The sequence below is a fragment of the Schistocerca nitens genome, chromosome 8, assembly GCF_023898315.1.
Source record: "Schistocerca nitens isolate TAMUIC-IGC-003100 chromosome 8, iqSchNite1.1, whole genome shotgun sequence".
Taxonomy (NCBI): domain Eukaryota; kingdom Metazoa; phylum Arthropoda; class Insecta; order Orthoptera; family Acrididae; genus Schistocerca; species Schistocerca nitens.
The window spans coordinates 364,757,757-364,773,414 of record NC_064621.1 but is presented as its reverse complement, the minus strand read 5'-3'; the positions used below and the strand labels follow the sequence as shown (position 1 = coordinate 364,773,414).

At 42.4% G+C, this 15,658-nt stretch overlaps 1 protein-coding gene across 1 annotated transcript in view; it reads right to left on the bottom strand.

Annotated features, from left to right (window-relative positions):
- LOC126199171 (RING finger protein 121) overlaps window positions 1–15,658 on the bottom strand; it is a 108,859-nt gene that overhangs the window by 68,757 nt on the left and 24,444 nt on the right. Inside the window, exons 3-4 of the mRNA XM_049935930.1 lie at window positions 14,829–14,970; window positions 11,285–11,439 (exon numbers count right to left, since the gene is read on the bottom strand). Coding sequence (XP_049791887.1) covers window positions 11,285–11,439; window positions 14,829–14,970 — 297 coding nt within the window. The remainder of the gene's footprint in view (window positions 1–11,284; window positions 11,440–14,828; window positions 14,971–15,658) is intronic.

The following is a 15,658-nucleotide window of genomic DNA, read 5'->3' as shown; positions in this document are numbered from 1 at the left end:
ATTGGTCACAGTGCGGGTTGTGGGGGGAGTAGCGACGCCATCTGTGCGTTCATGCACTCAACAGGTCAGTCGGCATCAAGCCGTGGTCGAGTGAACGTCGTACCTGCGCTAGTTTAGTTTTTGTGGCAGTTTGAAATGTGTGCTGCAATAGAAAACCCCGCCAAATGTGAAGTGCGTGCTGTCATAAGGTTTTTTACAGCCAAAGGATATTCTGCAGCAGCTATTCATCGTGAGCTTTGTTCCGTGTACGGACCAAGAGTTATGAGTGAAGGAGTTGTCCGTGAATGGGTACGTTTATTTAAAAGTGGACGAGAAAACGTTCATGATGAAGAGAGGAGTGGTAGACCATCATTGGTGACTGACGAACTCGTTCAGACAGTTGATGCAAAAGTTCGTGAAAATCGACGTTTCTCAATGTTGGAGTTGTCTACTGGTTTTCCACAGATTTCTAAGACTCTCTTGTACGAGATAGTGACAGCAAGATTGGGTTACCGTAAGTTCTGTGCACGATGGGTGCCCAAAATTCTTACCGACCACCACAAAACTCAAAGAATGGCCTCTGCATTAGACTTTCTGTCACGTTATGAGGAAGAAGGAGAACCATTGTTAAACAGAATCGTGACCGGTGACGAAACCTGGATTAAGTACGTGAACCCTGAGACAAAAGAACAATCAAAGATGTGGGCACATTCAAATTCGCTTACCAAACCAAGAAAAGCCTCGCAAGATTTTTCTGCCAGAAAACTGATGGCAACGGTGTTTTGGGATGCCAAAGGGGTGTTGTTGGTTGAATTCATGGAACGTGGTATGACCATTAATCAAGATGTGTACTGTGAAACAATAAAAAAGTTACGACGGGCTATACAGAACAAACGCCGTGGTATGCTGACTTCCGGTATCGTTTTTTTGCACGATAACGCCCGTCCTCACTCTGCTCGCAGAACAACGGCCCTTCTTGAGTCCTTCAAGTGGGACGTTATCAACCATCCACCTTACAGCCCAGACCTGGCGCCAAGTGATTATCACCTCTTCATGCATTTGAAGAAATGGCTCGGGTCACAGCGGTTTGATGACGACGAAGAGCTCAAAGATGCGGTCACAGGCTGGCTCCAGGCACAAACGGGTGATTTTTATGTAGAAGGAATTTCAAAGCTTGTGAAGAGATACGATAAGTGCCTCAATCGCTATGGAGACTATGTAGAAAAATAGTGCAAAGATGTAGTTGTAAGATGTATATATTAAAATATTTTTATTTAACTTGGTGTATTTTTTTGAATCAACCGGAGGTTACTTTCTGAACGGCCCTCGTATCTTCACCACATCCTTGAAACAATTCCTGATAAAGTAAAGCAAAAAGAGTAACTTGTTTGTATTTTAAATGCTGCAGGTTAGACAGTTGTGCACTTATTTACTGTAGCACCCGGCAAATATCTTCACCACATCCCTGAAACAATTTCTGGTAGAGTAAAGCAAAGAGAGTAACTTGTTTTTATTTTAAATGCTGCAGGTTAGACAGTTGTGCACTTATTTACTATAGCATCTGGCAAATACCTTCACCACTAATTTTTGGTACAGTAAAGCAAAAACAGTAACTTGTTTGTATTTTAAATGCTGCAGGTTAGACAGTTGTGCACTTATTTACTGTAGCACCTGGCAAATATCTTCACCATATCCTTGAAACAGTTTCTGGTAAAGTAAAGCAAAAAGAGTAACTTGTTTGTATTTTAAATGCTGCTGGTTAGACAGTTGTGCACTTATTTACTGTAGCACCTGGCAAACATCTTCACCACATCCTTGAAACAATTTCTGGTAAAGTAAAGCAAAGAGAGTAACTTGTTTGTATTTTAAATGCTACAGGTTAGACAGTTGTGCACTTATTCACGTGATGTAGCACGTGGCAAATACCTTCACCACATCCTTGGAACAATTTTGGTAAAGTAAAATAAAAACTTGTGCCATCAATCTGCTGAAGTTACAGTACAGAAATTACATTAAGGTTCCAGCAGTTCATGTTAACCTGTTGTGTCCAAAGCTATTTACAGTAGTATCTCTGTTCCAGTTTGAATAGTTACATGTTAAACAATTTTTGTTGAAAGTAAAATCGATGATAGAGAATGAAAAAAAAAAAAAAAAAAAAAAACAACACTAAATACCATTTTATTACGTAACATAAGAGCACTGTGCTTTATTTTCATGAGGGAATAATTACTGTAATTAAAAAAATATCAAATTGGGTTTAATTATTCAATGTTTGGGCAGACACCCATACATTACAGTTGTCGTATTACATTTACAATTTCCCGTCTCCTATTTGTTCCACGTACACGTACGTTTGCTGCTTCCTCTTCTCCCAGTACTGGAAGATTGTTGTCGTCATCACTAGGTGCCTCAAAATCCTCATCCCCTACATGTTTTGCTACGTTGTGCAAAACAAAACGGGCTACTATCACACTGGGGATTTTTGTTTGGGCAAGCCTCATTTTATTTTGCAGAATCGGGAAATGCCTTTTCACCTGTCCAAAGCACCGTTCGATTATCACCCTTTCCTTAGAGTGTTTCTGGATTCTGAAATGGTGTCATTAACCACGGTGCAATGCCATATCCTTCGTCTCCTAAAATTAGGGCGTTGCACTGGTTCTCACGCAATATACGATAGACATTGGAGTTTCTCCATATCCTAGCGTCATGTACAGACCCTGGCCATGAAGCATCAACACTCGTAAACATTTCACTGTTGTCACACGTCGCCTGCACGTTTATAGATGGAAAGCCCTTTCGATTGACGTATTCGTCTCCATGTGATGAAGGTTTCATTATAGGTATGTGAGTGCAGTCTAGGGCCCCTACCGCACATGGAAACTTGTATCTCGATTGCCATTTAACTTTCGCTGTTTCTAGTTCATTAATATTTCTCGGAAATCTGATCCACAACGGTGCTTTCCTGTTGACCTGTTGCAGAGCATACGAAAATGTTAGTGATACTGTAGTCTGGTGTCCTCCCAAATCTTCTCCTACACCTATCTGAAAGCCTGGATCTGCTAAATAGCGCAAAAATATTTTCATTTTGCATTCATTGGAAAGGGCGCCTCCTCTTCTTTCGTGATTTTCCGGAAGAAAGTGATTTGCCAGCCAATTAATGTTTTGACTGTTAAATCTATACAAACTTCTACAGTTCTTTTCTTCTGTGTTCCTGCGTACTACGTATATCTTTTTTTGCCTTTCAAGAAACATAAATTCCGCTATTTTCGCTAAAAACACTCGGTAACGCTTAATCACAACACAACACAACACAACTCACTCAGCTCGAAGTATGCTATGGAGCTCACTCACAAAAACAGAGAATGTTCTCCGCTTGTGAGAAACTTCTTTGGCTTTATTCATACGAAATCGGAGAATATACTTTGCTTGAGCAACTTCCCCCACCCTTCAACCCACACTGAGAACATACTCGGGTGAAGTATATTCTCAGACTCGCTTTATTCATGCCAACCAGAGAACTTTCTCCGAACATCTGAGTATAAAGTATATTCTCTGTTTTATTCATACGACTCATTATGAAAAGGACAGTTGTTGCTCACTATATAGCAGAGATGCTGAGTCGCAGATGGGCACAACAAAAAGAATGTCAGACAAAGCGGCCATCAGAATTAGACACCCCCCCCCCCCCCCCCGCCACACACACACAAATAACTAGCACACACATGACCACAGTCTCTGGCTGCCACGGCCAGACAGTGAGCAGCACCGCATGATGGCAGAAGCAAACTGGGTGGTGGTGGTGGTGGTGGTGGTAATGAGAAGGCTAGGGTGGGGAAGCAAAGGGATAGCAGGTTGGGGGGGGGGGGACGACACAGAAAGTGCTGCTGCTTACGGAAGCTTACGAGGACAAGGCGGGGAAAGGGTAGGGCAAATGGTGCAGCCAGGAAGTTAGACGGAAGGCAGATGGGGAGATGGCAGGCGAAAAGTAAAAAGACTGTGGACTGATGGAACAGAGGGCTGCATAGTGCTGTAATCAGAATAGGTAATGGGTAGAAAAGTTTTTCTGAACTGCGCATATGGGAACTCTCCCTACAATATACCCTATGTTCCCGTAATCATACTGCCTCAACCTTCATTAGTCATTGTCCTTTGCTCACCTACCCCTTCCCTGTTCCCATTCCAGTACTATGCAGCCCTCTATTCCACCAATGCACCCACAGTGTTTATTCTCTCCTCCTCTGATGTGGATGTGCTACATACCACACGTGCTCAATGGGATTTAAGTTGGGAGAATGGGCAAGCCAATCCATTCACCAAATACACTCCTGGAAATGGAAAAAAGAACACATTGACACCGGTGTGTCAGACCCACCATACTTGCTCCGGACACTGCGAGAGGGCTGTACAAGCAATGATCACACGCACGGCACAGCGGACACACCAGGAACCGCGGTGTTGGCCGTCGAATGGCGCTAGCTGCGCAGCATTTGTGCACCGCCGCCGTCAGTGTCAGCCAGTTTGCCGTGGCATACGGAGCTCCATCGCAGTCTTTAACACTGGTAGCATGCCGCGACAGCGTGGACGTGAACCGTATGTGCAGTTGACGGACTTTGAGCGAGGGCGTATAGTGGGCATGCGGGAGGCCGGGTGGACGTACCGCTGAATTGCTCAACACGTGGGGCGTGAGGTCTCCACAGTACATCGATGTTGTCGCCAGTGGTCGGCGGAAGGTGCACGTGCCCGTCGACCTGGGACCGGACCGCAGCGACGCACGGATGCACGCCAAGACCGTAGGATCCTACGCAGTGCCGTAGGGGACCGCACCGCCACTTCCCAGCAAATTAGGGACACTGTTGCTCCTGGGGTATCGGCGAGGACCATTCGCAACCGTCTCCATGACGCTGGGCTACGGTCCCGCACACCGTTAGGCCGTCTTCCGCTCACGCCCCAACATCGTGCAGCCCGCCTCCAGTGGTGTCGCGACAGGCGTGAATGGAGGGACGAATGGAGACGTGTCGTCTTCAGCGATGAGAGTCGCTTCTGCCTTGGTGCCAATGATGGTCGTATGCGTGTTTGGCGCCGTGCAGGTGAGCGCCACAATCAGGACTGCATACGATCGAGGCACACAGGGCCAACACCCGGCATCATGGTGTGGGGAGCGATCTCCTACACTGGCCGTACACCACTGGTGATCGTCGAGGGGACACTGAATAGTGCACGGTACATCCAAACCGTCATCGAACCCATCGTTCTACCATTCCTAGACCGGCAAGGGAACTTGCTGTTCCAACAGGACAATGCACGTCCGCATGTATCCCGTGCCACCCAACGTGCTCTAGAAGGTGTAAGTCAACTACCCTGGCCAGCAAGATCTCCGGATCTGTCCCCCATTGAGCATGTTTGGGACTGGATGAAGCGTCGTCTCACGCGGTCTGCACGTCCAGCATGAACGCTGGTCCAACTGAGGCGCCAGGTGGAAATGGCATGGCAAGCCGTTCCACAGGACTACATCCAGCATCTCTACGATCGTCTCCATGGGAGAATAGCAGCCTGCATTGCTGCGAAAGGTGGATATACACTGTACTAGTGCCGACATTGTGCATGCTCTGTTGCCTGTGTCTATGTGCCTGTGGTTCTGTCAGTGTGATCATGTGATGTATCTGACCCCAGGAATGTGTCAATAAAGTTTCCCCTTCCTGGGACAATGAATTCACGGTGTTCTTATTTCAATTTCCAGGAGTGTAACTTCTCATTCCAGAATCTCCTCCACATGCACTGTTCAATGCAGTTGCACAATAAAATCCATAAAAAAGAAATCGGGACCAAATGCACCTCTGAAGATGCACATGGGGAAGGAGTACAGTGTGACAGTAACATTGACCGGTGAATGCACCATCTCCAGAGATATGGAGATCAATAAGCCTATGAAACATAGCACCTCCCAACACCGTAACACCTGGACCACTAAAACCAGTCTCTCTGATAATGTTCCTGAGTGCATTAAGTGTTCCTACATCCTGTCATTTGATGGTATATCCAGAACCACTACTCAGGCTGAATCTACTCTCATCCGAAAAGAACATGCAATGCCAATCCTCACTGGTCCATTCCCTTTGTTCTTGGCACCATTGCAAATGGTGCCACTGATTTGTGTGTAGCAATGTGCTGGTCATCGGGCAAAGAGATGATCCCCATTCAGTCGCTGTGCAATTTTTGGAGGATGAGAGTGCAGTCCTGCTGAATATGGTTGCAACTGCACCCACTATTTGATATGTGCCCCTTCTTGCCTGTTGCACAAAGTAGCAATTATCTGCTGCTATAGCAGACCATGGTCGACCATCTCTCCAGTAGGCAGTAGTGCCTATGGTTCGGATCGCTCTCCTTACATGTGAAAAAAAGACTGTGAGCAATACCAAACTCCTGGGTGACACTTGTCAATTCCGTCCTGCTTCCAGTTTCCCGAAGGTTCTTCCCCATGTCGAGTCATCCATATGTATCCGGGCCACATTGTAATGAAGAACACCACCACAGTGAACAGCAACTGGTTTCTAATTTACACACACCACCTTTTCCCATTCCTTTAACTGCCTCACATTGTGGGGCAAGCCTCATTTGGATTTATAGTCATGATGACCTCACACCATGTGACTTCCAACTTTTCTGTGAATAACTGACAGGCCTCTGGCAACACCTTCCCGCACTTGCATCAATTTCCACCAATAGTTAAGTACGTTAGGTAACTTTATCTACCTTGTCCTTAAGTCTTGCAGAGCACTGTATTTCTATAACACATATTCATATCTGCTGCACAGTCCAACATTTTACAAGTGGTGTTGGTGTTGTCTACTGAGGGAATAACCACTACTGCAAAGCATGAAACATATCCCAACATTAGTCATAAATTTTTTAGGGTAATTTATGAAGTGAGTAGTGATGTTATCATCAACTTCTTCTTTCTCGTGAAGTTTATTGCTGTCTTATGAGAAGATGCAGCTGTGATACTGCTATATCAAGCAATATTTAATGTATTTCTCATCACTTCAGGGTCCAAATATTCTGACATATTCTTTGCCTATTATGCTCAATTCTTAGGCTCATCTGTATTTTCTTTCTCTGATTGGTTCCTAAACCTCCACATTATTGCAAATGATATCCAGAAAAGGATATCGGGAAACACTAAATATTAACACCTGAATCAGTTTACTAGTCATCACAAAATAATAAATACATATTCTTCTCGCACACAGTGACTGAGTGTCATGGCAATCAAAGGGGCTGGAGATTGTTCCCATGGTAAGAAATCAAACTTATGACAGTTGAAAATGAAGCACAAACAACAGCACAATGCGGTGTGCAGTATGGCTGTTTGAACATGGTACTCCACAATGAGGTCATTGACATACATACTAATATAAGTTAATACAAATATGATTAAAATATTTAAAATTGTATTCTACCAAATAAAATCCTGAAACTTAAATCTGAGCAACACAATTTCACACTCCATCCCCTAGCCCCCCAAACATACATGAGTAAAATGAAGGTACACTAACGAGACTTTTGCTTGCTGATCACTGGGATAAACAAGGATGAGACAGCCATTCTGGAAACATTACAATCTTAACAACAATAATGTACAAGGTCAGGCAGAAAAAAAAGAAACATATTTGTCTCAATGTCATCTAAAAACGAAGGCAGATCAGTTGATTGCTATTCTCTTGTCATGATATCAAACATGGTGTTAAAATATGGAGTATAAAAATCTGTACACCACATATGCCAAACATTGGTGGGTCCTTTTGTCAAAAGAGGAATTCATGCATTACTGGGCAGAGCTCTATTCAACAGGCATGATTTATTCGCTGATGCACTACCCTCTGATGCAAAACTGAGGTGAATGGACACAGTGAAACAATGGATTGTGCCACTCCTTGGCTGCTACACTGACAGTCTCATTTCCACGAATTACTGAACACTTGGCATGTAGCAGAATGACACTTCCTTTCTCTACCTCTGTAGGCAGAGAAGAGTGTGTTGCACAGTTTGGTCTTATATGCTGAACATGTGCTGTTGATAGACTGAAAATGCTTAAAACTTAATGCTGAGGGACATTACACTTTCACTTGAATCTTTTGAAAAGAGTATCATTGATCTTATATTTAAAAAGCATCTAGAGAGGAAGGACTGTATGAAGCTGATTAAAGTTCTTGTTTGAAGTTCTCTTGAAAATACTGAGTATACAAGTAATGCCACAGTCTTTCTTCAGGTTGGAAAGGAGGGGAAGGAATCATACAAGATGATGTCTTTGTAGGAAAGAGTGATTTATTCCTGTCACAAGAAATACAATGGCTAGCATAGAATATGAAAGAAAGTGATGCAAGGTATGATCCATGCTCTAGACCAGGGGTGCTCAACCCTTTTTACCTACCACCCACTTTTGTATCTCTGTTGGTTCCACAGTGTGATCTATAAAGTAGGAAAGTGACCTCACTTTATAAAGCAGAGCTGCAGCAAGTTAAAGCATATACGAGGGGCATTTGAAAAGTCTGTGCAAAAATAAAAACTACTTAAGTGTTTGGGGTAAACCTTTTTTATTTTTCGACATAGTCTCCTTTAGGCTGTCCAACACTGTTCTAATTTGTTGATCCCTTCTAAATAATAGGAATAGTCCAAGTCTGCAAAACAGCTATTAAAATTGCTGCAATCGCCACCTCATTTGAATAAAATCTTTATCCCACCAGCCATTTCTTCAAACTGGGGAACAAATAGTGGTCCAAGGGAGCCAAGTCTGGAGAATAGGGGGGATGTGAAACGACTTGGAATCCTATTTCCATTAATTTTGTGACAACAACTGCTGAGGTGTGTGCTGAACTTGGCTGTGAGCACTATGGGACTTAACATCTGAGGTCATCAGTCCCTTAGAACTTAGAACTACTGAAACCTAACTAACCTAAGGACATCACACACATCCATGCCCGAGGCATGATTCGAACCTGCAACTGTAGCGGTTGCATGGTTCCAGACTGAAGTGCCTAGAACCGCTCGGCCACACCAGCCAGCCATGCTGAACTGCTGAGGTGTGTGCTGGTGCATTGTCGTGATGGAAAAAGACTTTTTTGCAGTCCAATCCCAAGCGTTTTTCTTGCAGCTCGGTTTTCAAACGGTCCAATAACGATGAATAATATGCTCCTGTAATACCCTTTTCCAGATAGTCGATGAGGATTATACCTTGCAAATCCCAAAAGACAGCCGCCATAACCTTTCCGGTCATAGGAATGGTCTTCGCCTTTTTTGGTGCAGATTCTCCCTTGGTAACCCATTGTTTAGATTGTTATTTGGCCTCAGGAGTATAGTAATGTATCCATGTTTCATCCACAGTGACAAAACGACAGGTAAAGTCCTGTGGATTCTTCCTGAACAGCTGCAAACAATCCTTGCAACACTTCACATGATCCCGTTTTTGGTCAAGCGTGAGCAATCGCGGAACCCATCTTGCGGATAACTTTCTCATGTCCAAATGTTTATGCAAAATATTATGTACCCATACATTTGAGATACCCACAGCACTAGCAATCTCATGCACCTTAACTTTACTGTCATCCATCACCATATCATGGATTTTATCAATGATTTCTGGAGACGCAACCTTCACAGGGCATCCAGAACATTCAGCATCACTTGTGCCCATATGGCCACTCCGAAAATTTTGAAACCACTTATAAACTGTTCTAACTGAAGGTTTAGAGTCACCATATTGTTTGTCAAGCTTCTCTTTAGTCTCCTGAGGCGTTTTGCCTTTCGTAAAGTAATGTTTAATCACCACACAATTACTTTTCAAATGCCCCTCGTAATAATAAGTAATTACCAAATATTTTATGCCAATTTTTTTATGAAAACCTGATGGAAATATCTTTAACCCCCAACTGCCTACCACCCTCCATGAAAACTGGAATGTCCACTAATGGGTGGCAGGGAACAGGTTCACTAATACTGCTCTAGATGGAAAGGGAGACATAGAAGAAGGTGGATTGATGGTGTAATAGAAGATCTCACCAACATAGGAGGCTGGGGGTGGAAAAGAGTAGCAAAATAATTGTTAAGAGTGGAGGAAAGTAGATGAAGCAGCCAAGGCTCAACAAGGGCTTAGCACTACAGAAGAAGAATAATACTGATTTATTGCTACCTGAAGAAGAGTAATATTGTCAAGAGTTGAGCAGACCTCAAAATATGTCACAGAGTTATCATCAGAGGTCAAGACTGACTTGGGGTCTGCTTGTTTGATACTTCCCAACATCATGTTTTATTGGTACACACCAGTATGTTGGAAATTACATGAGCCAATGTGTCCTGCCTGCCAACAGGTGATGGAGGTGTTCTCATGTGGGAGATGTTTACATGGTATAAAATATAGGATCCTATTGTCCAATCAAGTGCACCTCTTAATTTATCTTCAGGTAAACTGTATGTCTTATCAGACAAGCACCATACAACTTTTCTCGAATCTTGTCAGAGTGGTTTGAGGAATATTCCACGAACATGAGGGTGCTGATGTGGCCCCTACATCAAAAAACCTAAATCCTAATGCTCATCGGGGATGTCACTGAGTGCACACCTAGGAGCCAACTCTAGTAAGTATTCATAAGTTCTGGGTGGCAGATGAGCATTCAGCGCTCAGGGCAGCTCCCCTTTCTATTATCAGTATACTGCTAATAAAATGAGCAATGGGTAAACATGTTTTAGTGATTTCTTTAGAGAACATACTCGACCACATCTCCAACAAATCTTAATGACTGACACGAACTGCAATCTGGGCACTATACCAAAATAATCCAGCTTGAGTATCTGTAGACAATTTAGTGTCATACAATGAAAGGCTTTTTAAGACACTGAAGACAATACTTTCCATTATGAGTTTCTGAATTTTTCTGCAGCAACTGTTGTTCCAAAGAGAGCAAATACACATACATCATCAACTGTCTTCAATGAATCAATTTAACTAAGACTCCAAATACACACGTTCAGCATAAACTATTAGAATATTATATACTATCCATTATAACTGTGAGTAGCAGTATAGCGAATGAGAAAATGTGCTTCATTTTTGACTGACACACACACACACACACACACACACACACACACACACGCGCACACACACACACACACACACACACACACACACACACACACACACACACACACAACCTTTTTTTTCATTATACATTACGTGTAAAGAACATGATTAACTGTTGCACTTGCTATTTGTTTACACATGCTAACAACCACTAAATTGATCAATTCTCACCTTGGGGTTGTTCCCAGTATTGGTTTTTGCATAGCTTTTCGAACAATAAATCCTGTTATACAGGAAAAAAGTAGCCACAAGAAAATGAAGCGCCACCATCGATTTTGTAGTGACATGACCTGTGGAATTATCCACAATGCCAGCAAGGTAATAAACTGAAAACAAGAATTTAGTTGTTAATTTGTATCAGTTATAGAACTGTAGGGTTACATACATACAGAAACAGCAACAATATTTTTGTTTCAGTAAAGGGCCAAAAGATTACAAATTCTCTTCGAGAACACTAGCTTTGCAGTAGCACGTAAATAGAGAATGGGTAAAATCCACATCATGGTATGAAGTTATTAGTGACAGGAAACTTGAGACAATTACAGAGAGGGGGAATAATTGAAATTAACATCCATCATATTATACACATCTGTCCAGTTAGTTTCCTGTCAGGCTGCCCCGAAACTTTCGGTTGTCAGTACATCAATTACTCAAACTGTTTTCCATGATACTACTTCACTGTAACCAGGTAACTTAATTAGTAACGGCATTTGTGCACCATGGTCAGTGAGGCCACCCACTACTGTATAAACATTTATATCACTTGACTAACTGTTCACCGACAAATAGTTTGTCTATCAGTGTACTGCTTTCCTGTGTAATTCTGGTGAGAAAAATCAACAACAGAACTCACATTACAAGTGTTACAGAGTGTTTCCAAACAGTTACTTTTACGTGAATCTTTCAGAAAATTAGTATAAAGTTTCCAAAGAGTATCATTTGCTTTCTTTTGTTTGGTAGGTAGCATAACAACAACTCAATTGTTTTTAGAATATTTGAAAAATATAACAATTATAAATGACTTTCCAGTATTAGCAATCCACAAGCACTTGCTTCCCAGTGTTGACCCCAGCAGAAAACATTGGTTGGGAATAGGAGAGAAAAATGGATAGCTGCTGGAATATCACTTTGTAAAGGGGGGGGGGGGACATAGACAGTAATGATGAGAATATTTAACATGTTAGAGCTCTACAAGAAGTAGCCAAAGACATGGCAGTGAATGCAATGAGCTGTTCCTTATGTGTGGTAACGAGTGATGAAGGGAGCATATCTTTGTGGCTGGTCACCAGCTCGGCATTCTCATTAGTCTCAGTCACCTTTGGAGGAACGCTTCTTAGCTACCCAATATCCTACATCAGTTGTCTGATTCGAGATCGCTAATTATATTTTCATGCTCTGAACCCAGGGCTGACACTCTATACTCATTCCTTCGCAACTGTAACAACTTCTCTTCTTCACCTATTCATGATCAGTTCAACAGACTCCCTTCTTGGGTGTTGACCTCCAGCCTGCTGATGGCTCCGTGAAAATTTCCAGCCATGTAGAGCACACCGTGTATGAACAGTCCAGTAACTGCCAACCCTTCCTCACTAAAATGCCCCTCCCATACAGTCTACCATTCATGGAAAGTGTATCTGCTGTGACAAACAATCCCTTGTCCTGTACGCTGAAGGTTTTACAAAGGCCTTCACAGCCAAGGATTAAACTCCAAGCCTAGGATGCAAAGAGATCTCTTTTGCCATATCCACATATGCCCTTAATTCTTAAACCACCCACACTAACCAGCTGCAAATGATGTATCCGCTTGTTACTCAATATCCCTCCTCTGTCAGAACTTAAACTGTTTTCTTTCGAGCCCTAAAATTAGGATAATTCTTCCCACCTCTCACAATGGTATTAGGCCACATATCCACACTGTGGAACATTCTTGGTTTCAGCTTTGCACTATACTTCCTCTCAATCCCAGGCCACATGGGTCATCTCCTTGGGAAAGATCCATCTGTCAGTTCTGTCACTAGCTTATCCTACACTGTCAGAGCCAGGGCCATCTGCTGCAATCATGTCACATGCCCACTCTACAGTAACTTCTGTATAATTTATGTGTGCATGGTTGTCAACTAATTGTCCACTTGTATGCAAGCCACTTACCAAAATGTGGTCAAGGGCAAAGCTGAACACACAGTAGTAGAACACAATGCTGAGCAGAACATGTTTCACTTCAACAGCGGCTTCATAAATGGGGCCGTCTAGGTGCCCTCTCCCCTTCTGTGAGTTATACAGACTGTAATTGTCTCCACAACATATCCTTTGATCCTATATTCCTCCTAGCATCAGTCTTCACTATTCCCTGCTCCACATCTATTTCTCCTTTACTCCTTTAAACAACAAACACAGTTTTCTCTCCATGGCCACCCTGGCGCTCTGATCTCCTTTCCTCCCAAAGTCAGAACATTGTTTCCTGAACATGCAATTTCATCAACTTTACAGTTTTACACATGCAACTTCTGCTTCCTGAACCACATAGGCTCACTGTTACCACATTCCTATTCATTCCTTTTCTGCCTGTGTTATTCCTCTTATTCACTGCACCTGACACAGCCCCTCATCCCAGCAGGCTGCAGTGCTTGGCAATGTACCGTAACAGAGAGTTTGTATGTTTCTGATAGTTATCTCTGAGTCTGAAAGCTTAGAAAAACTTTGCGTCTTGTTTATTTGCCTGTGAAAACTCAATGCATCAAAGATACAGTAAGTGCCTAACTTTATTCCCTCCATTATTGTAACTTTCCAGTACCCCTTTCTGTACTACAATGACTACATTTTCATTGAACACTTTTTTTCTCAACTTTGTTTCTAGTGGCCTGACTTTAAAATCTCCCTTGCAGGCTCCTTCAAGTTCACACTGATGTGATCTCCCCCCCCCCCCCCCCCCTCCCCTGCTGTTCCATCTCCTCCAAACCTCAAAAACTTTCCATTTCTCCAGTAAATAGATCAGCCCAGGTCACTGTTTGTCCCAATCAGTTTGCAATCAACTGTTTGTTTCTCTGATTCTGTATGCTTTTTGGTTCCCATCCCATTTGTTTATTAATGAACTACCCACATTTTGACAGGGAATAGATCGAGTGATTATTACAAGAAGACATAATGATAGTGTGGATTAGGGAAGTATATGCTAGACTAGCGGTAAGAGACAGTTTACATTATGCACATTTATTACATCAGCAAAGGAAGAGGGTCAGAATGTACAAACTGGAAGACACCCTTAGGTGAGCATCCACTCCAAAACATCAGTTTTGCGATGAACTTGCCAATCGTGTATCTGAGCAGTTTTCACAAAAACCGAGCAAATGTTGTCCACCACCCAACTTAAGGATAAATTGAAATATATTTCAAATTCCATGAATCAGAACTTAGAGGAAAGCGTTACCAAAGATTAAACACTGTAATGATAGTACATTGAGCTCAGGTGAACAATCAATTAAGGGGCCACATTTGAACACAAAATGTATTTTTAAAATTTAGGAACAAGTCTTCATGCCCCCATCTCCATCTCCTAAAAAGATCAATATATTATTAGTTCTCAGTATGGATTCTTACAAAGAAATAAAATCTATGAGATGCAAGGAATCAATACACACGACTTATAGAAATCTTTTTCTTTTTTTCCTTTAGTATTTTAATGTTAGCTGAATGAAGAATGTAACAGTAAGAAAAGTACCTGATAGGAACGAAAATGACGTTTCTTCCACTCAACCAATGCTACTTGGGCTACAACTAGTGTTACAGCCAGTATAAGGATCATTTCAGCATGCATGGCTTCATGGCCTTTATGCTGCTGATGCATCCGTAAGTGCTCCAACCTAAAACATCAGAAGTCTCAGTATTCTTTTTAAATTAGAAGCAGAGAAAGCATCAAATGAAGTTTTTTATCAATATCACTCAATTTACTAACACAAACTTGTTAGTCATATTTTTTATTTTACATGAGAAAGCTGTCTCTGGCAAGTGAAGCTTTAAAGTTTACTTCCACCAATACTTTCAAGTACATTGACGCTGCCTTAATATAAACCGTACTGGTCATTTCCGACAAGAACTTTGCTAAAAACAGAGAACAAAAGTACTCTTTTTCCTTCAACCACAATTAATCCCACATATCTGAATCTTTAGGAAAGCAATGTCACACAAGAGAGAAAGAGAGTGTGCGCGCGTGTGTGTGTGTGTGTGTGTGTGTGTGTGTGTGTGTGTGAGAGAGAGAGAGAGAGAGAGAGAGAGAGAGAGAGAGAACTGAAAGTTTATTTGCAAAATCTTTATAGTTGTGTTGTGACTTGTCGATCATTCAAAGCGCCGCCGCGCAATTACGCGCGTCCTCTATGTGCGGCGCTGTCTGCCAGCCATACAGCAGCTGCGCCACCTAAGCGGCCAACCAAGCAGCGGCCGCTAGACTGGGACTCAGTTTTTAGATTAGATTAGATTAGTTTTCGTTCCATAGCCAAATGGTGATATTCGTCTCTGTGGCGATTTCAAAGCCACTGTAAATGCTCAATGGCT